The 27,683-nt window shown below is 37.3% G+C and overlaps 1 protein-coding gene across 6 annotated transcripts; it reads left to right on the top strand.

Annotated features, from left to right (window-relative positions):
• Window positions 1–26,433, top strand: LOC122841209 (oxysterol-binding protein-related protein 1). Of its 6 annotated transcripts, none has more exons than XM_044134312.1 (27): window positions 1–319; window positions 416–501; window positions 585–659; window positions 848–959; window positions 1,071–1,156; window positions 1,554–1,698; window positions 1,822–1,889; window positions 2,873–2,917; window positions 3,778–3,851; window positions 4,891–4,954; window positions 5,089–5,190; window positions 5,294–5,419; window positions 5,624–5,702; window positions 7,710–7,816; window positions 15,138–15,306; window positions 16,400–16,592; window positions 18,242–18,317; window positions 21,306–21,440; window positions 21,573–21,670; window positions 21,747–21,929; window positions 22,010–22,117; window positions 22,394–22,483; window positions 22,648–22,774; window positions 24,433–24,555; window positions 24,636–24,759; window positions 24,855–24,945; window positions 25,607–26,433. In XM_044134312.1, exons 1-27 carry the CDS (start codon window positions 199–201, stop codon window positions 25,707–25,709), a joined length of 2,910 nt encoding a protein of 969 aa, XP_043990247.1. In that variant the 5' UTR covers window positions 1–198; the 3' UTR covers window positions 25,710–26,433. The 6 variants fall into 6 exon arrangements, with proteins under 6 accessions (XP_043990247.1, XP_043990248.1, XP_043990251.1 ...); XM_044134313.1 differs by having other exon boundaries at window positions 15,138–15,240; window positions 25,607–26,427; XM_044134316.1 differs by lacking the exons at window positions 1–319; window positions 848–959 and having other exon boundaries at window positions 484–501; window positions 25,607–26,427.
• The last annotated feature ends 1,250 nt before the right edge of the window (window positions 26,434–27,683 follow it).

The raw sequence follows: 27,683 nt of genomic DNA, 5'->3' as shown, positions 1-27,683 counted from the left end.
CAGCTGATGGACGCTATCTAATTTCGGCAGGAAAGTTTTTCCCCCTAAAGCAAGCTTCTTGTCGTAAAAGCTTGCTCAGTATTCTTATATATTTACGGTAGACAGAATTTTTTTTAACATAATGTTTTAGTTGTCTTCTTTGGATTTTCAGAAGTGCGTCCATGAATCTTGAGTTAACATTTGTTGTGAAGTCTAGAGATGGAGGAAAACACCCAAGAACAATTTCTTCTTTTTGCTAAAGAGGGCAATTTTCCTCTCATTCAGAAGCTGCTTCATTCAAGAAGAGACAAAACCAACTCGCTTGACATTAATTGCAGATGTAAGTGGGGGGAAGGGGTGGGGAAGTTTAACAGCGGCTATAATATAACTTCTGGTGTGCCTTGCAAAGTCTTAGATTTCCTGATTTTCATTACAGCCGAGTCTAAAAGCACCTTAAGATGGACAGCTCTTCATCTGGCCTGTAACTCTGGCCACAGGGATGTTGTGGAAGAGTTACTCAAGGTGATTTTATAATGTAGAGTACACTGTATTCTATATAGAATGCACTCAGCCATAGAAATGTACCACAATGGATGCATTTGCAGGCAGGGGTGGATGTAAATGTGCAAGATGACATTGGTGACACCCCTCTACACAAAGCTGCATACACAGGAAGAAAGGTATGAATATCTTACTTATACACTGACATTGTTCTCAGTGTTCATTGACACTATAATCACTATCGAAAGGCTGAATATATAAAAAGTGTTAGTTGTGCATGTTTGTGTGTGTGTGTATATATATATATATATATATATATATATATATATATATATATATATATATATATATTATTATCACTTTGAAGGAAATTGTTCTGCTGCTGCTCCGGTACAATGCCTGTGCCAATATAATCAATGGTACAGCTAGAATCCCCAAAGACGTCACAGATGATGATGAAATCATTACCATGCTGGAGGGTATGAAATCATAGTATATATATATATATATATATATATATATATTGGATATTGGTTCTCATTACAGAAGCTCAGCTGTCTTTGTTCTCAAGTGCTGTTTGGTCTGTGCAGCTGCAGAGAGGAGGGAGATGAGGCGACAAGAGGAGAGGCTTCTGGAGGCTGCTAGAGAAGGGGATCTCTCCACTCTGTCTAAATTGGTTAGCATCTGACCTTTCTTGGAACTTTTGAAGATAAATTGCTAGTTGAAAGGGTGTTTTCTTCCTTAGATTATTAACCTCTTTCAAACTTGGTGCATGTTTAATTTTTTTTCAGTTGTTCCTGAGATCCTCAAACAGAAATTTTTTCAGATTTTATGTAGTTTTTCTAGTACTGAGCTTTAACTGATAGCATGTCTATCAGCAGGGTTGCTAAAACCAAGATAATGCCTACAAGTTATTCTTGGTTTGCTTGATCATACCTCATCACTGTCATTGTACGTTTCAAATGTAATAATTAACATCTCAGTTATTAATAAGTTTCCTGAAGGTGAAATTGCTAAAGAGATAAATGTCAGATTTTGTTTTCAGTTTTTCACTTTCGTCCTCTTATTTCAAGCTCAGTGCTAAGGAGGCTCCTGATATCCACTGCAGAGATTCAGTTGGAAACACGCCTTTGCACTGTGCAGCCTACAGAGGGCAGAAGCACTGCATCATAAAACTGCTGAAGTCTGGAGCCAGTTCAAATATCAAGAATAGTAACTGTATGAAATTAATCTTATTTTCATTTTTTAATTTTTGGGGGAAGTATTAAATATTGTTTTGTCTCTTTTAAAGTACATCTTGTCCCTATATTTGTATTTATTTATATTGCTGGTCTTTTTCAGATCAGACCGCTCTGGATCTGGTTCAAACTGATGAGCTCAAACAGATGATTGCAGCGTATCAAAAAAAGGTAGAATAAAACAATATTCAACCTGTAGGTAGGCCTTTTTTTTTCCCAGAAGGGACAGGAAAGATGATTGTTTGACGAGTAACAGGCAGAGTTTTCAACTAAACAATAACCCTAAACATAAAGTGTAAGCTGCATATAATGACTTGGGTTTAAGTTTATTGTAGTAAAATGGCCAAGTAAAATCCCAGAACTAAATTGGATTGATATTCTGTGGTAAAACTGGAAGATCAATGATAAAACTTGCAGTGACTTAACTTTTGCCATTATTGCTAGTGGAGATGCAGTCTCTCCCAAAAACATGCAGCAATAAATGCTACTACATATTGTTTCTATAATGTTTTTTTTTCCTTCCACTTCAGAGTTGGGGACTTGTATTTTATGTTGGTCTGTTACAATGAATTGCACTGAAGCTTTTTGTAGCAACCTGGTAAAATGCAAAACAATTCACAGCATTTGAATTCTTTAGTGTTTTTTGAGCCAGTTTGTTGCACTGCTGCTCTACTTTTTAATAAAGTTTCATTGGCCGGTAAATAATTGGGACTTTCCTATTAACCTCTATTGTTTCTCCATAATTAAGTGTTCATTATAGCAAAGTAACTGAAACATTTTATGCGCAATTATTTCCTTAAAAGATGAGTTTGTAGCCTTTTATAGTTTTCTAAAGATTTTATTCTATGCTTTAGTATTTTTTTTCCTCATGATCGGGGGGGATGTGAAGTCAACAGATTTTCTGCATTTTTCTTTCTATTTCTGTTTGTATTCTCTCGGGCCCTGACAATGCAGAAAAGACTTAATAGCTCAGCGATTTGTACTCAGGGCTGGATGTGTGATCAACCTGGCTTAGCTTCAAAAATAAGGTTTTGTATACTAAGTTCTTATAGTAATAGTGTGATAGAAAAATGCTACACATGAAGCTGTCAAATGCTCTAGATATGTCTGTAAAAATGCTATTTGTTACCCATTAGGAAAATGTTGTTTTTCAGGATGTGACCAGTGAAGTGCAGAAGGTTGAGGGCCCTCTTTGGAAGGTACACAGATGTCAAAGTGAATTCTCATCTGCTCTTATTTAGTCTAACATCCACATATTTGGTGGTATACACTGATCAGGTGCAACAAACAATTTAAAAACAGCTGCCTAATATTGTAGAGGAGACCCTTACGTTGTTAAAACAGCTACTAACCTAATTGACATGTCCCTCCAAATCACAATTAGGAAGAGATCACATTTAAGATTTATGATAGCTAGCTTAAAGTACAAAAGCTATAAATCCCAGAAAGTATAGGAAACAGCATGTCTGGTAATGTTAATTAACTTTTTCAAGACCAATTTAAAAGTGGACCCCAAAAAATAGATTTGAAGCGGATTGTTGGTCATTTTTATGTAAAACTTAAACTGAAGCTAAAGTAAACACCGAACAATGATATAAAGTGTGATTTTGTGTGAGCTGGACAGTTTTTAACACTGAATTTGTATTGTATTTAGATGTTTATGAGCAGTAGTCACCAGTTTTTCTTTTCTCAGTCTGATGTTTTATTGTCTTAGATCATTTAGCATTCCCAAGACGCATCACTTCCTTGTGTACGCACCTCTTTTTTCCATAAACAAAATAAGAACCTTCCCAGAAAAAGTCTAATAGTTTAAGGAAGACCTTTAAATAATTATCTATGCAAGATGTTTGTTGTTAAATTGTACATTTTAGATCATTAGTTGGTGGGTTTAATATTTTTTTCTTAAAAAATATATATTAAAAGTATCTTAAATTAGATGTCTTTGATTTCTAGTTAAAGACATATAAAATTCTATTCTATTTTGCTCAGATGGATGAATTAACTGGATTTATACTTGCTTGCAATTCACTGCTGGACTTATCTGTTTTACCTTTTACAGAGTTCACGTTTTCTTGGTTGGCAATCTCACTGGGTGGTAATTGAGAACGGAAAAATCTCCTGGTACCCCACACAGTGAGACACCCTATTTTGAAGTTTGTATAATAAAATGGTTTATTAATAAAATGTTTATCTATAACTAAGTAAAGACAGATAGATAGATTTTATTACAGACTCAAAGTCCAAATTACATAGAAAAATAAAACAAATAAATTTATGCATGAGCTTTCTTAAAACAGCCATCAAAGTGCTGACAAGAGCAGATACAAACAGTTCACTGGCACTGGTCCATCTGGGCTTATTTAGCAAAAGTCTTAATGCATCATTGTAAGCTGCCTTCAATCTTTGAAGACTGGCTTTTTAAAATTGCACCACAAATGTGGAGTATACAGTGATGTACAATATGATCTAAATAAGTTCAATTTCACTTCATCAGAACAGAATTCAAACTTCTGGACCAGGATATTTGCCTGAGCATATATCATTCGAACCTGACGGTAAAGGTCTTCATCATCAGACAGACGATCATGACAAAATATCTTGTCATGACCCATGACAAGATATTCTTACTTCATTTGAGACGTTCAATCAATCAATCAATCAAACTTTATTTGTATAGCACATTTCAGCAGCAAGGCATTTCAAAGTGCTTTACGTCAAATCAAACACAAAAACACAATGCAACATAGAATCAACATCAAAACCACAACATCAAGTCAGATTCCGTCGTTCAATAAAACCCTAACCCTAGACAGCTTGAAATTTGGAAATACCCTATTTTTGCCCTCTTTAGTGCAACAAATCAAAGTGATACTTTTTGACGGATTGAACTTAACATCATGTAGCTCACCATATGCTGAACAGACATTAAGCAGCTTCTGAAGACCAGCTGAACTTGGACTAAAAACCACAAGGTCGTCAGCATACATTAAATGATTTATAATTGTATCTCCAATCATGCAGCTAGTTCTACACAGGTTTAGCCGCCTAGAGAGGTCATTCATATAAAAATTAAACAATTCCCCCTCACCAGAATGGAGGGGAGGGGAAATAGCAATTTCTCAGAATTATTTGCAATTTGTTAGTCTTTTACTATAATTTATCTGTTTTGTAGAGCCGATGCACAGGCTGGAGTTAGAAAACAGGGATGTAAATCTCTTTCACAAGCCTATTGCATGGTGAGTAGCAGAGGTTAGATTCTTGTGGTCCTCTACCACGAGTGTACAAGCATTCTCATGTAAAACATGCGCCACTTGTAATCACATGACTTGCAACATTGTTTTTGACCTTTTCTGGTGTTTTGTCACTCAAGGTGAAACCATGGGATCACTGCTTTTTCATGCTCAGGTGCATAGATGACACTGTGCATAATTTCAAGGTGCCCTCAAAGATGGACTCCATAGCAACGAGGAAGGCAAGATAAAACACTGCCTATATTGTTGCAATGCTACTGCCTCTACAAGTTTAGCTTCATGAACAGACTAATGTTCCCAAACTATTGGGATTTGCTTACACAGAGGTGGCTGGATGCTGTGGAGGAGCATGCATCCTACAGTGCTCGTCACTTCAATAAAGACCAGATTGTTTTGGATGCAGGTAGTGATGGTAATGTGGAGATGAGAAATTTGACACAAGCTGTTCAGGTAAGTAAGCTCTGTTGGACAAAAATTCTGCAGGCTTTCTGATTGTGGGTTATAGATAAATTGTGCCTCGAGTTGAACATGCACCTATTTTTGTTCCTCTTTCTTGACTGAACCTTAATCACGAGCTCACAACAAACCTGTTTTTGTTGAGAGCTGCAAGTGGTTGCATTGCTTAATTCAGTTTCTTGTCCTGTGCTTTCACAGTCAGCCAGGGCCTGCCAACATAAACTGGAGAGTGAAGTGTCAATATTTGAATCCATGGTGAAGAATGAGGAGCATTCTGGTAAGAGGCAGATAACAATTTCTAATGCATGCAGCGTCTTCCCTAAAAGTACTGGCAGTCAATTTTTTTTCTTTAAATTTTTAGTACTCTAAATTATTTTTTCTATTAAGTTTATTACTAGAAAAGAACAGAAAAAAAATTCAGCCCATTATGGAGTTTTTTTAAACAGTTTTTGAGATTTTGGGGGGTAGGTGTACCTTGGCACAAACCCACCTTTGAGTACAAAAAGATGGGGTTCTTGAAAGCCGATTACTTAAAAAATAAACCAATTTGACACTTATTTGTAATGACATTCTTTAAATATATATGAACCATATTGCAAAACATGAAAATGCACTATAAACTTCTTATTTTTAAAAAGAAGATTCTTTAAAAAATGTCATTTTGAAAAATAACACAAATTTCAATATTGACCATAACAGCAGACATGGCATGTTTGGATACCATATTAAAAAATATGTGGAAACCAAGCCCCAAAAGCTATTTTCCCAGGGACCCCATATGGTCTTAACAAGCTAAATTTTTTATAGGGTTCAGGGACTGTTTAATAAAGATTTATTAGGCCACAAAATGCTTCCAAAGCTAATATGACCAACAAAAAAAATGTTTAAAAATTTGACAAAATTGAGTATTTTTTGACCTTTCCCCAAATTTGCATTTTTCATCAGATTTCAATAAAACTTCTCTAGTACAGATAAATTAGGGTGCTGAATAACATAAAGGCATCCATTTTTAGCTATCTTTAATAGTTTCCTTGATATTGTTGGTAGGAAATAGGGATTTTTTGTTTCTTTTTAAAAAAAATCTAATTTTAGAGAATTTATGACTTGCACCAAAATGTTTTTTTTTATGCATTTCATTGAAACTTCCTTCCTAGATATCAATTAGGCTTCTGCATCAGATAAAAACATTTATTTATAGCTATCTTTAATAGTTTTCTTATTTTACTTACTGAAAACAGAGAGTGGTTTTTTTTATGGAAAATTTTCTACTACTGACCATCTGAAAAGGTGCCAAAGATAGTAAATTTTTTATAAAAGGTGTCCAGAATATATTATTATAGATACAATCACTTCATCATGCTGACACCCACATGTAGATTGCCCTGGGCAGTTGCCCATGCCGCCCATATCAGAAGCCGCCACTGAGCACATCTGCTAACGTGCAACTGTGTGTGTAATAAGAAGGATAACTATCAAATCTGTAGCATGACTTTAAATTGTCACCAGTTGCCATGGTTATCTTGCTGTTTTAACATTAGCTAACATTCTGTCGAATGTTCATCGCCGGCCTGCATCTAAACTGTCACTGGTTGCCATGGTGACTCGCCATGTACTAGCTAGCATTCATAACGGTCTATCATTTTTTTTTTATCACCGTTTATAAAACGCTACGTCAGTGAATGGGATGCGTCTTTATGACCCATACGCATTCCATTCAAGTGAATGGATAAATGACAAAAAAAAAAAAGAAGCTCAGAACATTACATACCTGGAATATTAAAGTAATTTTGTAATTTTCCAAATAATTTTGAAAATTTTAGCATGACGTTAAAAAGTTCCATTATGCTTGAAACCCTCCAAAAGGGCTAAATTAAAACCTAAAACTCCTTCACGGTAATGTTAATACAATAAGTTAAACACTGGAAACATTGCGACCAAAGATTGGACGATCATTTTTATTTTTCTTTACATATGGTCAGATTCATTTAGATATCTTTTTGCACTTAATTAAAGAAATAATATCATTTGAAAATTAGATTTTGTGATTAGATTATACATGTCATCTATACATCTCTCCATCCATCATCTGGGTGAGGGAGAAAATTATGATACATTTTTATTAGGTTTTACTAATATAATGGATATTTCCCCCAAAAAATGGTCCCTTGGTGAACTTTGTTTCACTTGAGCAGCACTGTCTTAAAAAAGAATAAGATGAATTGCATCATTATTTCAGAACTGTGTAATCAAAAATTTAGTTGTTGTTTTTGTTTTGTTTTTTCAGGTATAGCTGCCCACCTTCTACTTAAAGCCAAAGAGACCAGCAAGCTTTCAAGTAAAACCTGTGATGTTCTTCAACTATGCTTTGAGCTGCTGTCAAAACAAGAAGAGGTAAGGATAACAACTCATCATCTTAGATCAATTACAAAAAAAAAATGATTCTTCCCTCCCTCAAATTAGGTCTGCTAGTAAAATATAACATCTTGCAGCTGTTCACAGTAACTAAAATCAAGCAAGACACATTGTAATAGTTCAATATAACTACTAATTTGGCAGTTTATCTAAATTAGCAACTGTTAAAGACTCCAGACTCAAAATTAGTCAAGCACTTCATGTCTGACTTATTTTAATGCTTAACTAACTTATTAGTTAGTTGAGCACCAATTTGTTGACTTGTTGCAAATGTGACTCATAGCCAGACACCAATGATGTCCAAACTTCCTCTTCTATCTTGGCCTAAATGCTGCAGGTTTCCAGTGCAAGCAGAACCAAAGCAGCCCAGTGCGCCTCATAACCAATATTATGCTCAACTGTAGTTATTGTGTACTTTTCATCACATGCTTCATCCATTCTCCTCAAGAGAAACTGCTGGTTCAAAGATCTGAAAATTTCCAATTTTGATGCATCACCACAAAGAACTGAATCGTTAAACTTCTTTGGCCTATTTTTATAATTGGAGCTTGCCTTTTTTGCTTTTGGGTCAGTACTAATAGTGTACACCATAAAATTCAAGCATGATTCTTACTGTGGAAACTGTAAACTCAATGTGCATGTCTTCTATATGTCTTTGTTTTGTTGCTTTTTCTTCTTCTTTTTTTCCCGCCTGCCTCCTCAGGAATCTTGTGACAACCATTGCTGGTTTTCTCTTTCTGTCACATTTAGATGCAGCAAACATTATTTTTACAATTTTGAATTAAGCTGTCAGCTTTATTCCTGCAAATATTTATGGCCTTTACTATCTTTTTGTATTTCTTTGCCTGTTTGCTCATATTTTGAACTATTCTTTCAACTTGGGCATATTTTAACATTTAATGTAACCTTACTTCTGCATCACACTGTATGTCATGCAAGGTTATGTTTAGCTACACCAGGTGTGCCTGACCACGCCTGATTGGCAAATATGTGCTCTTATGAAAAATCCAGTTCAGTGGATTGAACAATTTGGAGATGGCAGTAGTCACTGCATGCAGAAACGAGTGCTGAATTTGGACAATTCGTTAAATACTTTTTAAAACTACTTAAACTTTTCTTGTTAAAATAATTTAAAAAAAATGATTTTGTTAATGAACCTAATTGCAATCAAGTTGAATAATTTTAGGCTCAACCATTTTTTGTGTATGTAGATTTTTTTCCTATTTCTACTCTCCTCATGGCGCCTTAAAATATTATTAGCGTATCATTGTAATGCATTGTGACTTCCAAATTGAATCACTGCGTGGCTCAATGAACCTTTATGAATCTTCATTTGTAGAGACTCTCATCTCCACACCCTGTGTCCTGTTCTCTTATTGGCTGATGACGATATACTGAATGATTACAAAATCCTCAGACCTCTCCTCCCTTACGTTAGCGCTCGCGCGCCAATCAGATTTGAATTTTGTGTGTGCGCGTCCACGTCACTGTCCACCTGTCTCAGTGCCTGCTCTCTGTCCTTGAGGGAGTGGGGGGAGGGAGCGTTGTGAAAGATGTTGTAATCACTGACATGTCTGTAGGAAGGATATGGGAGAGATCCGCATTTCTGCTTAGGTCTGCACTCGGCTTACTGATCAGCGCAGACACGCTCACGGCGAAACCCTCAGACTTAGATCCTCCACTCAGCCCCTCATGCTCACAGGAAAGGCTGTGCTTGTACTAAGTGAAGGAACTCATGACGCGGGTTTTCTGTCTCACCATTTGAAAACAAACGCTCGCAGACAAGCGTGCACATGCCAAAGCATCTGAGCACAGGAGGGTGAAGAGGCAGTGTTGGCACACTCATCCATCATCTTCACAGGTACAGGACTCGGCTGTTTTTCTGCAACATTCTCAGCTTTGCTCTCGATCGTCAGCTGGAAAACTGTGTTTACTGTGGGCTGGTCCCTGTAGACTTGACGTAAGGTGTTTGAAGTTTAGGGTGGATTTTTTTATTGTATTTTTTTGTAGTCTTGAGCTTTGGTCTGATGCGTGGGCACAGCCGAGGGCTTTTCATCAGTAAGTGAACGTTATTTCTGTGGATTTAATCATCCATATTCAGCATGATAAATTGGGTGGTTCAGAAGTGCTGCTTTGTGCTTTTCTGCTCATTTCATCTTCTTTTTTTAATGAGATCAGGTCATTAAGTAATGCATTCAGTTCAAGTAAGAGTCCAGGCTGGCTTGATTGAAATTGCAGTGGAGAGTTTTTAGGCTCTGTTTTGCTTATTGAAATGCTTCTTTGGTTTGAAGATTTAAAATGTTTTATTTCCCCCATCAAATGGCCATGCTCTCTACTGATGGTGGTAAAATGAATGATCGCTTTAATTTTAGAACTGATATAAGAGCATTAATAAGACATAATCTCATGGGAGACGCATGTAAAAGATTTAAGCATGAAATTGCTTTAAGAAAAATAATTATGGGAAACATAGAATAAGAATCAATTCAGAATCAAACCATCTTAAGTTAGTGGAAACTGGCTGCCAAAATAGTTCACAAAATAATTAGCCATTATCAATATAAAGGGGCTAAAGATGTCCCCTGCTGTCTCCTCAGCAGTGAAAATCTTCGATTAAGACAAGAAAGAATATGTATTAACAAGCATGCAACATCCACTACTCTATGGCACTAACCGGATTAGATTAAACATGACAATATAACTGGATTATATTCCCTCCACTGCTGAGATTGCTGGTATTAAGCAGCATTAGGTCTAATCCTGAATTTTTATTGTCACACCACTGATGGATTTTATCATTAACCCACCTTCCATGTTTTTGAACACAATATGGAGAGGCAACACTGACCATGTGGTGTTGCTCTTCAACTTCTGGGACTGAATAGATTGTGGAGAGACAGCACTTCTTAGTTCAAAGGGTTTCGCAGCAGTTACAGTAGTGCCCCTCAGCATTGTGGATGTGGCCTATTTTAACAGCTGCTGCAGTGTGCTCTCCTGTTCAAGTATATGCAGTTTTTAGTCTGGATTATTGGTGAATATGTGACATTTAAGGTAGAGATGTTCCATCTGTCAGCCCAATAAGACTGGAAACAGGAAGTTCTTCCTTGATTGATTTTAATCATTGTTCTACATGTCAACTACTGAAAAAAAAAAAGATTTTTTTTTAACCTATTGATTAAATGCATCAAAAATAAAACCACCATTTCTGTTCCATCATCTACCAACAGCAGGAAATCTGATGCACTTTAGGTACCCACTGAGAACATTATGGTTTTATGCATACACCATAATGTATGCATAAAACATACATTATCTTCATAGATGAAGGATGAAATTCCTTCATCTATTACATTTAAAAGTAAACCTCTTTTCAAACAATCTGTAGCACATTTTGTCTATTGTATCTTATTGTTCTTAACAAAGTTGTTATACTTCAGAGCAACCTGATGATTATTATTGCCTCATGAGAAATCTGATCTGTGCATCATTTTTTATTTTTTATTTTTTTTACCCCTCCAGGGGGTCTTTTTTTGTGGGCTCTAATGTCCCTTATACAAAAGTAGGCTGACAGGAAAGAGGAAAAAGAGAGGGAGGAAGACATGCGGCAAATGTCGCCGGGTCCGGGAGTCGAACCCGCAACACCCGCGTTGAGGATTCAAGGCCTTCAAATATGGGTCACGCTATCCCCTACGCCAACACTGCATGCTCGATCTGTGCATCTTTAATAAAGTGGAGACCTTTTTGCTACGGTTTCGTACAAACTGGTCCACAAATTTAAAAATCCCAGCCAGAAACCTTCCTGTGTGTTTTGACAGCCCTCGCTGATTTATAGGCCCAAGCTTTCCGAGTGCTCATTTGGCAGTACTCTTCCACAACAGTCAGGGAAACAAAATCATTGAGGTTTATAGCTTGACAGCGTATAATGTTCTCATGCAGATAAGCTGACTTGCCGGTATATATTGCTCTAGAGGTATAAGAATAGTATCACTGTATCATTTAGACAGAGATTTTGAAATGTTTTTGCAATTTTTGAGAAAGTTGAGTGCAGCTCAAAAGTCCTGGTACAGCTATAAGCTTAAGTTTATTCTTTATTAGCAATTCACCAACGAGGGTTTGCTAGGCAATACTAATTTCTAGTTTTCTTTTAAATTTGACCAACCAGTTGTGATTTCAGCCATTCCAATTTTTTGTTTGTTTTTTCTGTTGATGAAAATGAAATCTCTTTGTTGTCTGATGCTAGAACTCAAACTTGGAATGGTGAAGTCAGTGAGCAGATTCGACTTAAAAGTAAGCACTAATATACAACATTCAAATTTCAGAGGCATTTTTTATTCAAATTCTGATGGCACATATTTACTTCCATATGACAGGAAGTCCAAGTTGCTAATATAAGTTATTTATTGGGCCTCCTGACAGTTTGCGCGTCATTAAACCAGTGTCATGCATAGCGCTGTGCAACCTCTGTTTGTGAACATTTTTCTTCAGTGTTTGAACACAGAAATGGAGAATTGTATTGCAAATAGAAGTAAGCATAAAAATTAGGAAATCTCACTGTTTTGTTGACTTTCAGCTGAAAAATACTAATCTTGAAATGCATCCAATTCACTACATTTTGCACAAAAGAGGAAACCGATTTTCCCAATTCATGTATCAAAAGATATGTCCTTAACTTCAAAAGTACATCAAAGGACATACTGTCGTCTGTTTGATTTATGGAAGGAAAAATGATGGGAGTTCTTAAATTGTCATTTACAGATTTTTAGGCAACTGATCAGAGTATCTCTAAACATTACAGTAATAATTGACAGGCATTTACCTAACTAACGTGACTGCATTACATGCTTAGGAGTCTCTTATCCTGAGCAAACAGAGTTTACTGAGTTCCCCAATCATCATGCCTTCATTGTAAAAAAAAAAAAGTATTAAATCTGGTCATTTTGGATGCTGATGCGTTATACAAATTTATATTCTCATAAAAAGCTACTAAATTTGTCTGCTGAGGTATGCAATGGACTCAAAGTTATTGGTTACATGACACCATAGATTTATGATCACTGTTAATATGACATAGCATTACAGTTGAATTGTGGCAATTTTGCTTTAGAAATCTGCTTTCCTTTTAGCAAAGAGCAAAATAAAATTTCTCCCTTCAGGGTGTTGGCCAGGGAGAAGCATCCCTCTCAGGCTCCAGCGACGGCACAGAGCCTCAGCCAGGCTTAAAATAGCACAGTTTGTGCCCAGGCGAGGGGATGGAGGGAGAATAGAGGAGCTGGCTGAGATGGTTGCACAACAGTGGAAGGGCTCTTGTGCCAAGTGCCTGGGACAAGCAGTGTTAACACCAGCTCCTACACTGAGAGATGATTAACATCACTTCATCCCACTTCTGGAAAAAGGCTGTGAAAAATGGCTGTTGTTTGTTCACATGTTTTGTTTTTTTTCCCCTCGTCTTTGATGGTCAGGTTTTTCACACGGTCTGAAAGTTTTCAAGGGTGGAATTTATTCAGATTTTATCTCTGAGTAAGTGTGGTAGAACTATGGAAAAATATAGGTATTTCCAGAATTTATTCCCCATTCAGTTGTGTAAAAGATTCATCTGTCCATCAATTCTGTAATCACACCATCTAATTTATCCATTTAATCTTCCATCCAACATCTGTTTTTTTTGATTAATGTCTTTAATCTTTACTATAATTAGTCCACTTGTCTAGCCAGCTGTTTTTTTACTAAATTTGTTCTGTTTTCTATTTTTCTGCACATTCTTTGATCCACCCTTTTCATTTGTTTTTAAGTCCTTTTATCCGTCCACTCCTTCATCAATCCTTCAAGTTTATATCTGTCCATTCATTCAGCCAGCAGTCCAGGGATCAATTTCTTCAATCTATGTACCAATTAACCCATCAGTCTTCATTCTGTTCATCTGTCAATCCATGTAGTGTTGACGATGCGTCTTTTCACCCACTCATCTGTTCTTTGAACTATTCACCCAATAATCAATCCATTCTTCCTTCTATCCGTCCGTCAACCTGTCAGTCCATCTGTGTTCCTTCCATTTTTTTAATCCTTCCATTGATCCAGTGAGTGATCTGAGCTCTCATTCATATATTCTTACATCCATCCATCTATCTGTCCATCATTAAATCTTCTGAAAGCCTGCTGGTTCATCTTGAAAGCCCGACTGCTGAGGTTGAAAAGCAAAGACGTTGGATTCTGCTTCCCAAACATAAATTTTAAAGCTGTTATCAAACAGAACGACCATTCCAATGCCTCTGATGCAGCCTAAAGGACCTGAACATCCAGCAGGAAAGAAAGATACGGCTGTAGGTGTTGGTGTTAAATCTACAGTGTTTGCACCACACAGCTGTGGAAGCTTGTGTGAATCAGCTTCTTCCACTGTCTAAAAAAAGCAAAGCAGCAGCAGTGCAAGGCTGTCTGATTATACCACAATGGAAAACATTTTATTCTTAAGTAATTATTGATTATATCCAACATTTTCTAAGATGCGTGTTGAACAAATCTATAGTCTAAAATTGCTAAAAATCACTATTTGTTGTCTGTGGTCGCTCAATATTCAAGAAATGGCTTGAAAAATGGTCTCTAAGTGGTAGTTTTCTTCAGAGAGACTAATCAATAGTCCCAGTAGTACAAGTGATGAGGCTGAACATTTTTAATTTTAATCGAACACTCTGGCCGTAGTTTGCAGTCCCTGATTTACTGTTTGATTTTCAAGCTCCTCTTTCTCTAACTCATTTGTCTAGCTGAAGGTTATTTAGGAATGTGCTCCATTAGGTAAATGGAAGATTTTTTTTTTATTACTATTGTTTGTAGTAGATAACACATTATATTTAAACGTTAAAGGTGTGCTTGTTTATTTATTTATTTATTTATTAATTTTTTTTCTTGTCTCTGCTTTGATTAGTAGAGGATGCATATCAGCAGCAGACAACAGGAAACACTGATCTTGTGTGTCCCAAAGGGACTCGGCTCTGGTTGCTCTGAAAGGACACTTGATCCTGGCCTACAAAGCTTTCTGAAACTGGGGTGTATATTTCCAGCAGGAAACATACACTCCACCTATTTGCATGTTTAAAACAATAAACTTACCAGTTGAAGTCCGCAAATGATTCAAAAGACTGAAGCAAAAAGACAAATGTTGACTTCTTAATCAAAAACCAATTAGAAATTAACATGCTGTGCTTTGGTTACCGTCGAATGACTGCACTTAAACACTGGATTAATGTCAGTGGAGCAGATTCTTTTACTGGTTGCCTGTCTTATCTTTCTGGTGGGCCGGTGCTTACAGGTGTGGAGCCTGAAGGTAGAGCAGGAAGAGGAGAAGAACAAAGCTCTGACAAAAGCCCTGCAGACTTTGGCAACCGAGCACTACGAACTCAAGCAGTCTTTAAGTAAGAGCAGGAGGTCGTCTGCACTTTGTACCCTCACTGAAGATGGCTTCTATGATGCTATCTCAGGTCAGCAACCTCTTGCACAGGCTTTTGATTAGGGGAACGATGATTTTACTTATAACCATGTTATAAACTGATAATAAGTTGGTCATAATATTATCTGGGAAATCTAAATTGTGCTCGCATAAATTTGATGCATATAGTTTCAGATGTCTTTTTTTGACATTTTGCAGTTTACCTTAATTTTAAGGTGAGGGTGATTGATGGGAACATCATGATAGAAGGAGTAATGAAAAAAATGTGGGTCAATCATAATATTATATTATATGTATTTTCCCAATATGATGTTTTTCTAACATTGTGCAGTTCTTTCATAAGTTAACATCATCTTCTTGTGTTATTCTTCACTAAAATACTTCACTAGCACAATGAGTGTGGATATGAATTTTATCGCCAGAGCATGATGTTGCCACCTCCATGCTTTTATGCATTGAAGAAAATTAAAATGTAGTCTTGTCAGCCTAATAAATCATTTTCCAACACCAGTGCTTCCATGGAGTGTTATTGTGGTAGCTGCTATAGCAGCATTTCCTGTCTTCACGCGAGTGTGGTGTGTCTTGGAAGGTAAATATGATGATCAAAATCTCATATTTACCCAAGCCTGGTGTGTATGAAAGCTTTCATTTTAATTGGTCTACTTTTTACATTTTTCTTTAAAACCTATGTGCAATAAACATATATTAATCATTATAGTGCAGGGATATACTTAGATAAACATATTCCTCTTGCTTATAAATGCTTAGGTGATCTTCTGTCCTTTATTTGTATTAATACTTTTGAAACCAGTGGCAGTGCTGTGCAAAGGAGGAGAAGCACCCAGTAGTTGGAGACTAAACAAAGTAAGAGGAAATGAAGCCTCTCTGTGTTCTCCTATTGGAACACAATCCTCAGGTGGGGTTTGGCTGGCAGCTGGGAGGGAGGAGAGAAGCTCGGGCTCCAGCCCTTTTTGTTTTTGGAGCGTATGCTGTTTAATCAGCCCAGAGCGGGAGCATGACTGAGCCGGCCAATAGAACCCATCTTTACAAATGTTTGTTTTGAGCTGCCGCCTGCTTCCCACCCTTCTCTCTACTCATTCCTTTCATTGTCCTCATCCCAACAGAGTCTGAGTCGGAGCTTTCTGTGAGCGGCTTTCTGTCTGTGGCCAGCTACTCCTGGGAAGAGGACGAGGGCAGTGACACCCCTCTACAAAACAGCCTTCATCATCCCAGCGCACACGCGGGGGCTGCCGGCATGTCAGGGGAGGGTAACGATGGCAACAAAGCTGCCCAGCACAATGGAGTGAGGAAGCACAGGTAGGACACGCACCAGTTTGGATGTCGTGCTCATTTATTGGTTTAAATCTTGTGTAAATTGTCACGTCCCACAGTTGTGTTTCTAAATGTTATTTAGAGCAAATTTCAGTACATTATAAAGAGTATCTCATCATTGTTAGAATGCTGATGACCTGACTCTGCAAGAGTGTAATGCCAGTCGTCAGAGTTGGCGTAATGAGATGCCGCCTTTCCTCTCAGGTCTGATTTTGTAGTCAGGTGTGTTTTTGTTTTTTCCTTGACTTGAACTGATCCACAGAGAATAGTCAGTAATTTTGTTTTTTTCCTGAGCACTGACTTTCCAAGTGAATAATAATTTCATTGGTATTTATCAAAATGTTAAATTCCCCTCAGATCATGGTTTTGTTTTAATCCCTCTTTGCTCATTCAACAGCTGATCTCTAAATAATTCAGCTTGTGATGGTTGAGAAAAAGCTCAAAGGATCAGGTAGTTGCCTTTCTGAATGTATGCTTAGGTGTGTGTTTTAAAGTTATATCAAGTTTCTGTTTATTTAAACTTACACATTCAAAGAGACCTGTCCTGCCTGGCTGTTTGCTCTGTTCCTATCTTTATTATATTATATTATATTATATTATATTATATTATATTATATTATATTATATTATATTATATTATATTATATTATATTATATTATATTATATTATATTATATTATAACTAGAGATGTTGTTCAAATGGTTTCAAAAATGACCAAAGACTCAATCTCATGACTATTGATACAATCCCAAACTTGATCAGCTATAAGAGGGTCGTGGAACATCCTTCCTTTCATATATCTTGTTTCTTCAGTCTCTTTGTGAGAATTCTGTTCTAAACAAATAGATAAATGCCTAGTAATGCTTAATAAATAATGGAATGTTAATCAGAAATTAATGACATAAAATAAAAAGCATAAAAGGCCTGCTATTGTCATAATGAAAGAAACCCACCATGCTTCAGTACTTCTTGGAGTCGAGGGAACTGGAACAAAAACTAGGCCAGAAGTATATCCAGTATGCTTCACTGCTCCTTTCATCGTACAGATGGAGCGAAGCCCCTCCTCGCTCCCTGCATCTCTGTTTATTTAGCTGAAGTAAAGGCTTTGTATGTGCTTAACTGCTCCAGCACTCATTTCTGAACAAGGACACCATCTGCCTCCAGTCAGCCTACCTGTAAAACAGTCCATTCTACAGACGTCAGTGAAGCTGTTCAAGCAGAAAAGTATAAGTTTATGAATAATGGCAATAAACAGCTTAGCGTTTGGGCAGATTAATTAAAAGGGTTCAGAGCCAGTATTGAAAACTCAGCACACAGCCACTCACAGCTGAACATCCATTCTGGGATTCTGCATGAGGCCTGGTGTCGTATAACCCGTTTCCCCCAAAATGGCGGCTCAATGCGTAGTGCAGTGCACTGTTTGCATTGCTGGCTTATAACCAGAACAGTTACAGATCTGCAGCTGCAAAACAATGTGAGAATCTGGGTTTGTTTCACTTAGCTGGTGCTACAGCTGAGTGAGAGAAGTAACATAAATGGATTGATAGAGTTTGAAGTTTTTGAAACAATACGCTGCCTAGATTCAAGTACCTATTATTTTCTTATTTCTTTGATTTCTACTTGCTTTCCACAGAACATCTCTGCCTGCTCCAATGTTCTCCAGGAATGATGTGAGCGTCTGGAGTATTCTGAAAAAATGCATCGGCATGGTGAGATGGAGGAAAAGCAGCTTTACTCAGTCTTTTACTCTATGTGCTTTAACCTATTTAGAGCTCATTAATGCAGCTTTCTATTGGTTTGAAAGTACGTGTTGAAACGTGACTATGTGGGTGACTGTGGCTTAGAAGAGCAGTTGTCTTGTAAATGAAAAGTTGTTGGTTCAATTCCAGCTTCCTCACATTTTGATGTGAAGATAATTGACCCCAAATTGCCTACCTGTCTGCATATCGGTGTATAAATGCAAGTTTGAGTGTGAATGTGGCTCTAAAGTAAAGTGCTTTAATCGATATGACTGGAAAAGCACTATATAGATTCAGTCCATTTAGCATTGATTTAAAAATGTATATATATACCATAGTTTTATGGAAAATAGGAAGAATATAACAAATCTTATAAATCTGTAGTTCTCTGCTGTGTTTAACTTGGGTGCATAATGTAAAACTTAATTCACAGTTGAAACCAGTAACTTGTTTCTGAAAGTTTATTACTGTCTCACTGCTAGTTGACATGAGATCTTTCTCCTTGGGAAACATTATCATATAGGCTTATACTGGTCCCTTTTAGCCTATGAGCAATCTGCATATTGACAACACAGAAGCTTCTCACACATATATCTGGTATTCATCTTGTAAATGCTACATTTGTAGAATACTCTGTCAAATAACACAATTCAAACGGTTCCTGTTTATTAAATATTTGTATAATTTGGGTTATTTATCTAATTCTGACTTTAGAAAACCTTAAATTGTCCAAAATCTTTGCTTTCATCTTTGGTGGTGACCGAGTTATTTGCTTCTGAAATACTCCAAAATTAAGTTGATTTACTGGAAATTCTGATTATATGTCTTACAGTTATTTATTTAATGCATCTGTGACAGATTAATTTCATCATGTAGACTAGAAGTTGACCAATTAGGACGGGATGTCCAAAATGCAGCCTGTTAGCCATTGTGGCCCACCATAAGATTTTCTGTGGTACGTGAGTTCAGTTCAACATTAGTACAAATTAGGCCCCACCAGGAAAGAAGTTAATGAAGGTGGACACATTTTGTTCTGTATCAGAGCAAAATATTTTACTGAAAAAATGGGGTCACATGAGTGTCAAGTCCAGCAGCTTGTTGATGGTCCTTCACTCTGATTTTTGAACACTTTGCTCTTTTAAACTTGAGATTTTGTTCCATGTATCTTTTGGCCATAGTTTGTTTTCTTTGCTGAAAGTGCTCTTGTATTTACAAGGAATAAGAAATTCACATCCACGTGCTCAGTCTTAACTGATTAATTGATACAGAAATGACACATAACAAAAATAGTCCTGCTAATATAATTCTTAAAGTTGAGAATCTGCAAGAGTGGTTCAAATACACCCATTAGTGTTTCACTGTGAGGTGAGTGTGTTTGTTTGGAGACACGGACATGGAGCTCTGCTCAATGGTAATTTGCAGTCATGCAAACTACCCATTATCTACCACTAATTAAACTGTTTTGTTCTATATTCACACATTTTGTTCTCTGAGTGGCTTTTTTTCTTGTTTTTTTTTTTTACACTTTGTAAGAATTACACAAGTTGTTCTGCAGCAATAAAACCAAATCTAATTTCCTTCCATGAATGTACTTAATGAAAGCATAACATAAACTCAAGGAGGGAGTTTGTTGTTTTTACAAGCTTTTTCATATCACATCTGCTAAAACTCTCCATTTTAGCTTTGTGTGTGTGGGCTAATCAGAAAACATAGGATAATTCTTTCAGACTCCTCACATATCAGAACAGATCAAATGAAAGTTCCTCTTATTCACTTGTGTGTAAAATTAAAACAATCGATCTCAAACTGTTGTACAAGTACCACTGGTGGTGCTTGTAATTGGTTGTCTGATTACATGGTAAATATGTTATAAAATATCTAGATGATTGATAAGTTATTTAAATATTTTTTTTATTGTGTCTGGTAAATGCTGAATAAAACTAGATTTTATTCAAAAATGGTTTCTGGGACATTGATGCTAGATGTGGCAGGGAGCAACCGACATCTGCCTTCGCTCACATGTCACTGCGGCAGATCAGTCACAAATCTGAACCGCCTGCCACCAACACCTGAAAATTCAGGAAAAGCTTTTACCATATCTTACCTGATGTAAGATGAGCTACAGATATGCAACTTGGTTTAAAGTATTTAGAAAGCTGATTCAAATTCTACTCATTTTTTTCTTTTAATGCCTCGTGGCTGAGAACTGTCAGACTGAAGCGATCGTGTTTAGAAGGAGTGATATCTTTTCCCCAGTCAGACAGCAGCACAGGGGGTGAGGTGGATCAAAACAACTCAGGGATTAAGGATGGTGGGGCTAAAATGTAGAAGTTATTTCTAATAATAGATAAAAGTATGAGAATTTAATGCAACTTTGTATATTTGCCATTCTGGAAAGAAGGAGCCAATAAACCTAGACAGTCAAAAGGGTTTGCTTCAGATACATCTCAAAATAAAGGTTGGAAAAACTCAAGAAAATGAAAAGGAGGAAAGTGAACTGAGATGTACCCAGGGCTGTTTTTGCTTCATGTAATAAGTTCTGAAGTTGTAGATTTAATTTGAGAATAAAATAAAACTCAAACAGGTTGTTGTTGAACATCAGAAACCTTCTGTTATTTACCACCCTTTTTTTTTCTAATAGCGATGTACATTTCTGAAGTTTATGCATCTAAAATGCATGTAAACCACAAGCATCAAACAGGCACCTACATGTGGGAAAAAATTGTCCAGAAATTCAAATTTACTTGTTTTAACCACAGCTGTTAACTTGGAATTTGAATTATTTTACTCCAAAAAATTGAGTGGGAGGAAATCAGTGTCTTTTTCTGTGTTGGTGCTCAGAAAAGTTCATTTTGGGTGAAGAGGTAATGTTTAAAAACCTCTGCCTTAAAGTTGTAAAGCACCGCCATGTTGCTATTCCTTCTATCTCTTTTATCTCCTCAAACTCTCTTCTGCTAGGAGTTATCAAAGATCGCCATGCCTGTGATCTTTAATGAGCCTTTGAGCTTCCTCCAGCGGATCACAGAATACATGGAGCACACCTACCTCATCCACCGAGCTAATGCTGCTACAGACTCAGTAGAGAGGATGAAGGTAATTTATGGACCCTGTTTAAACATAAATGTGTTAGCTTTAAGAAGATCCTGTACATTTACTGAAATGTGCATCTTACTGTCGCCATCAAATAGTTAACTGATTCATTTCTCATGACCAACTGTTCTTTAGTGTGTTGCAGCTTTTGCTGTGTCGGCTGTAGCATCACAGTGGGAGCGGACAGGGAAGCCCTTCAACCCGCTGCTGGGGGAGACGTATGAGCTGATCAGGTATGACCGATGAACGAATAGTTTCTGTTGTTAGTAGAGTTGCTGTTATTTTTATTATTCTCTTGCTCGCCGCTAGAGAGGATCTGGGCTTCAGGTGGGTGTCCGAGCAAGTGAGCCATCACCCCCCGATCAGTGCCTTTCACGCTGAGGGCCTCAAGGAGGATTTTCTCTTTCATGGTTCGATATATCCCAAGCTGAAGTTCTGGGGGAAGAGCATTGAAGCAGAACCCAAAGGAACCATAACTCTAGAGCTGCCCAAGTGAGTTCAGTCTGCTTCCCTAATGGTTTAATGTCCCTGTATTAACTTTGTCCTCACTATCTGATGTGGAATCTCTGCAGATACAATGAATCCTACACCTGGACAAACCCCACCTGTTGTGTCCACAACATCATTGTTGGTCAGCTTTGGATCGAGCAGTATGGGAACGTGGAAGTGATCAATCACAAGTAAAGAAATCCCTCTGTCTTTCCAGTGTTCTTCATGCATCCCTTTCCAAAGTCACTCCGCTGATTTATTTGCATGCAGGATTTTTCTTCCTCCACTTTCCTCTGTGCTCTGCATGTCAATCTTCTTTTAAATCTGTCTGACTGATTATGGGAGAAAAACTGGGACAGCTGTCATTAGAATAGGGCCGTGTGAGCAAGATGATAAATGTTGAATGAACTCTTACAGAGTGAGAAAAGTGAAAGAGAATCCGTAAACAGGCCGTTGTTCTGTTTCAGAACTGGAGAGAGGTGCTGCATGACATTCAAGCCCTGCGGCCTCTTTGGAAAAGAGCTTCATAAAGTCGAAGGATACATTCAAGACAAAAGGTCTTAATTTATTAAATATGAATAAATACTTACTGTATTGTAGGATGACAAGATAGTTTATGTATTTTTGACTATAACAGTATTCGTTCAGCAGCTCTGCTCTTGGATAACAGATGGCAGCAGAAGCCGTGGTTTAATAACGTCTGTTGTTTTTATGTTTGCAGTAAAAAGAAACTCTGTGCAATATATGGCAAATGGACTGAGTGTCTCTACACAGTCAACCCCACAAATTTTGATGCCCACAAAAAGACGGATAAAAAAAACTCTGAGGAAAAAAAGAGCAGCAAAGAGGTAAGAGGTCTCCCCATCTCAAAAGCATCCTCTAATTGGTTGAAAGCTTTGAAGGCAGATGAAAAAGACGGTGACTTTTTATCTGTTAGTGGGTTTATTCTGTAAGCAAAAGACGTCTCAGTACTGTCTATCTAGGCCAAATACAGTACATTTAATCTATCTCCTTTTACAGCAAGGAGGTGGCAGAATTCAAATCACAAGGGAAAAGGAGTAAAAAAAATGTTTACAGCTTTCATTAAAACATATCTCTGTTGGTTCAATTAAAGTCCCTTCTTATCACTGCAGTTGCTTTCTGCTTCTACTCAAGCTTGTAGAAAACAAGAGCTTCTAGAAAACATCTGGGAGAAACGGTTTCGCTGCAGCCTGGCGACCTTGTGTCTTGTTGCTAGGCACACTGTCGATGCACGATGCTAAGATGAAACTGTCTGCTCTCTAGCAACCTGGCATTGAAAGTAATGCACACGATCACCAAGATTTCTTACCTTATCTTAGCTACATGCAGGTGATGATTTGGGTTGCCTTCACTGTTTTTATTGCTGTTTAATGATGTTGAGAAGTTTGTTAATTTATCTGTTTCATGCAGCATACAACTATCTAACCGTAATGTTTTTCAATGACTGCAGTGAATGCATTAAATGCCCATGATTGCAAAGCCAGGTTTTAATGGAGGGCCCACATCTTGTTAGGCCCAATGGTCATTCCAGCACCCGGATCTCTCTGTAACTTTCTCAGTTTTCAACAAACAATAAGTTAAAAATGACTATTTCACAGATTGTAGTTTGCTTTAAAGTCACATTGGTTATTTTGTATTCTTTATGAAATTAATAGCACTTGGGATAAAGTGATTTAAAAAAAAAATAAACAAATCTTTCTTCTGCCATTTAATTTTTATAGTTATCCTATGAAGCTTTCCCTTTAATCCAGACTAACACAAGGTGTTTAAACAAGGCAAGATGACCTGATGGGATGATTCATCCTTCTTGTTTTTTTCTGTAATCTAACTATGAATGAATGCTTTATTTTATTGCCCTAATATTGTTTTAGCTGCTGACAATTCTTTGTCAGCACTGAATAAAGAGCCAGATCTTCCTGCTGAAGTGTCACTCAGACCTGTTTTACCTGATTAAAGATAAAGTGACATCCGAGATGTCCCAAACTCTTAAATGTTTTACCATTTTGTCTCTATTTATCCATTGTGCCGCACAAATGGTTCATTTTCTAATCGCAGAGCTGCCCTGTAAAATTATTTCAAAATAAATTGCTAAATTGTTTGGAAGCTCTTAAATAAGTGACTTAAGTAAATAAAAGGGAGTTATTTGTCTGACTTACGCATGCCCTTCAGCCGTTATGCTAAGTGAGCACACTTCAGTTTAATCATGCTTTCAACAAAAAACCGCAGAAAAAGGTCATTATTTGCTGATTTATTTAAAACCAAAGTTATAGTGAGCAATAATGGTTCTCCTGGTTCTGAAAGTGTCAATTAGCTAGAAATCAGGACACCATTGACTCTCAAACTTTTAATGTCTTCATCAGTCTGTGTACAACTTGTGCATATGTCAACCTGTCATGAGTGCATACTAGATTCCTTGCCCTAAGCGGCTGCATGCATCACTTGTTCCTCAGGCCGACTCTGACTGTTTGCATGTCTGCTTCCACAGCCTCAGAGCAGTGTCGATGAAGAATCAGAAGAAAAGCCTCCACCTGATGCTGAGACAGTCCAGGTGATCCCTGGAAGCGAGCTCATCTGGAAGATTGCACCTCGACCGGAAAATTCAGCCAAGGTGCCGAATAGACTGAGAGAACTTTTTAAAACAAACATAATACCAAGATGTTTGAGCCCAATTGCGTCTCTCTGTTGCAGTTCTATGCATTCTCCACATTTGCCATGCAACTGAATGAGCTGGACAAGAGCATGGAGGGGGTCCTTCCTCCCACCGACAGCCGCTTAAGGCCTGACATTCGTGCCATGGAGAATGGAGATATAGGTACGGTGTCGGACCCGGCTTGACTTTTCTCTGCTGCTGCAACGATTTAATTGCATCTCTGGAGGCGCTGAGTTTTCTGCACTCATGTGTTCTAGATCTGGCAAGCTCACAGAAGAAGAGACTTGAGGAGAAACAGCGCACAGCCCGTAAAAACCGCTCCAAATCCACAGAGGAGTGGAAAATAAGGTTGGTTGGAAATACAATTTACAGTCTGGTATTGCTCGCTTTCCATTCTGGAGTTGATTTAACTCACCGTTTCTCCCATGTTGTCATCAACTATCTATTTCCATTTGCAATAATGTGAAGGAGCTCTTCACTTGGCCCAAGGTTTGGTTCAAAGATTTTCTTTAATAACTGGGCATGGTTTGCTCTGATGTGAAAGTGCTACTCTGCAGCGCCCTCTTCAGTCTAAAATTTGGACTGCTTCTGGTGTTTCAGTGATATTTGCTTTCAAGCAGAAATATTTACTGCACTCGGGTGCATCTTACGCTGGAATAAAAATGTATTTCAGTAACTCATTTTAAATGGTAAAGGTAGATTCCTTTCACACTTGTGGATTATAGATTCGATGATGTACTTTCTATATCATTATCAGTGCAATAAATCCATAATAAATTTGTTTCACAATTTTAAAGTGAATTTCTGAATGGAATGAACTTTTCAATTACTTTAAATTTTTTTGATATTGAACTATATTTACATAAATTCCATCCGACTCTGAATTTCTTATCATTTGCTATTTTTCTGTGTTTGTTTGTGCAAAGTTGAGAATTTTTTATTTTTTTTTTCCCCACTCAGAGCATATTGCTCATTTGAATTATAATCTGTTCTTGTTATCATCATGCAGGTGGTTTCAGCAAGGACCCAATCCACACAACAAAGCTCAGGACTGGATCTACGCAAAAGGCTACTGGGACAGAAGTTACAGTCAACTGCCTGACATTTACTAAATATAAAACATCCTTATGGATTTCCTTACACTTATGGATTTCCACTTTACTACCTTTGGACAACTGCTGCTGCTCTGGTGATGCATTACCAGCTCAACAATGGAGTTGGTATAGAAAGGGAGTTGCGATTTGTGGCTCGGTTTGGGAGGTAAAATAATGTATGTGAATAAAGCACAAAAACTCTTTATTTATTGTGGCTCTTAACCACTGATGTAAAGGTAATAGCATGTAGTGGAATGGCTAGAACGTATTTTAGAACTATTGCATTAGGTAAGTGGAGTGTTTCAACAGAAACCTAATTTAACTCAAGCGTGTTCATTATTTCTATTCAGTCAGGAGAACATTTTACTCATCGGTGTCAGTGCAGTGAAGTGCGAACAGCCCTTCAAGCAGCTTAGCCTGAGCTCATTTTCCCTAAACACAGCTTTGGCACTGATTGACACTTGTTCACGCATATTGTTATGCAGTGCAGAGTTTTACAGTAGATAACCGACATAGATTTGCCTTTTTCCCACATGATATAGTGAGGGGTGCAGATAACTGGTGTTTACATGAATGTGATAGAATATTTTGCCCTCTGCTTATGAGAAAAAGTCACTATATTTAATTGTAATGTGTCTACATATATCCTGATAAACATGTGCTTGCAAAATATTAGATTCTGAAAGAGAATGACTAATATAGTAGTTTGGTTTGAAAAATAAAAATAATAAAACATCCTAAATGTGTTGTAACAGTATGTATTAAGGTTAATACACTACCTGACCCAGTGGCAATGAGCCCCCTTGCCAGAAAGCAAGGACTACGATCTGCACTTGTGATTAATATGTTTAATTATCACTTAATTAATACGCTTAATTATCACTTAATTAATACGCTTAATTATCACTTAATTAATACGCTTAATTATCACTTAATTAATACACTTATCACAAGCAACAGGACCTCCAGGAAGGCATTTCTCTACGTTGGTGATCACTGACACTTGGTAGCAATAAAAACACCAATCATCTGCATATCAGTACAAGTCAGTACATATCAATACAGATGTTACTGTACCGATATGAAAAATGTTGAGGCTATTCCTTTAAATAAAGTTTAGTTATCAGTGGGGATACTTCAACTCCCTCTGGACAAATAGTCACAAGCAATGGAAGATAAATGTATGTGGATAACTTGGCGAACATGTAAAAGTAGTATTGCACATTTTTGTCCAATTTCATACAATGCTGCTTCTTGGATTTGAATATGATGCACCAACACGCAGTGTTTAACAAAAATCTGAAAACCGTGGCGTGCATTTCCATTTTAAACCCTAAACGTCAATACGTTGTAGGGTCACCTGTTCTGATCATTTAGAGATGGAAATGTTGTTCCTTCCAAAACAACTCAAGTTCGGTCACGTTGGAGGGACAGGATGTGTGGGCAACACTTTTCAAGTCTTTGCCACAAACTCTGTTAGATATTGGTCATATCTTTGACTGGGATATTCTGTCATACCAATACACTTTGCTTTTAGCCATTCCACCAATGAAAGGGAACCTCCTCCCCAGTCAAGTCTATTACTTGTATCCATATTCACGTCAGCTCTGACCACTTCCCCAGTCTTGGCTAAAGATAAGCTTTGTCGCAGCATAAAGCTGCTATGGCCATGTTTCACAATGGGAATGATGTTTATTCAGGGTGATTCAATTTGCTGATGCAGATGAATGCTCTCCCTGGCCAGCCTGTCCGTTCAGGTGACCGTCCATGTCTGGGTTAGCTGGCAGCTGTTCCACCTTCCATGATCAGAGGAGAGATCCATGAGATCTTAAAAGCTTAAGATGCTTTCATGATTTATGGCAGCTTCTACATGTCTCAACTTTCCTCCACATTTCCTCCACAAATGTTTTCAAACAGCTAAATATCCAGACTTGAGCTCAAGTGGACTGCTTAATAATTAGTTGTCTTCTGAAAGTAAATATCTGTAGAGGA

Source organism: Gambusia affinis, linkage group LG12, assembly GCF_019740435.1.
Source record: "Gambusia affinis linkage group LG12, SWU_Gaff_1.0, whole genome shotgun sequence".
Lineage (NCBI taxonomy): Eukaryota > Metazoa > Chordata > Actinopteri > Cyprinodontiformes > Poeciliidae > Gambusia > Gambusia affinis.
This window is presented reverse-complemented; position numbering and strand designations above follow the sequence as displayed.

Coding starts and splice junctions, on each gene's coding strand:
- LOC122841209 (XM_044134312.1), top strand. CDS start 199: ATGGAGGAAAACACCCAAGAACAATTTCTTCTTTTTGCTAAAGAGGGC. Junction 7,817..15,137: donor TGCTGTCAAAACAAGAAGAG/GTAAGGATAACA, acceptor CGGTGCTTACAG/GTGTGGAGCCTGAAGGTAGA. Junction 24,946..25,606: donor ACAGAGGAGTGGAAAATAAG/GTTGGTTGGAAA, acceptor ATCATCATGCAG/GTGGTTTCAGCAAGGACCCA.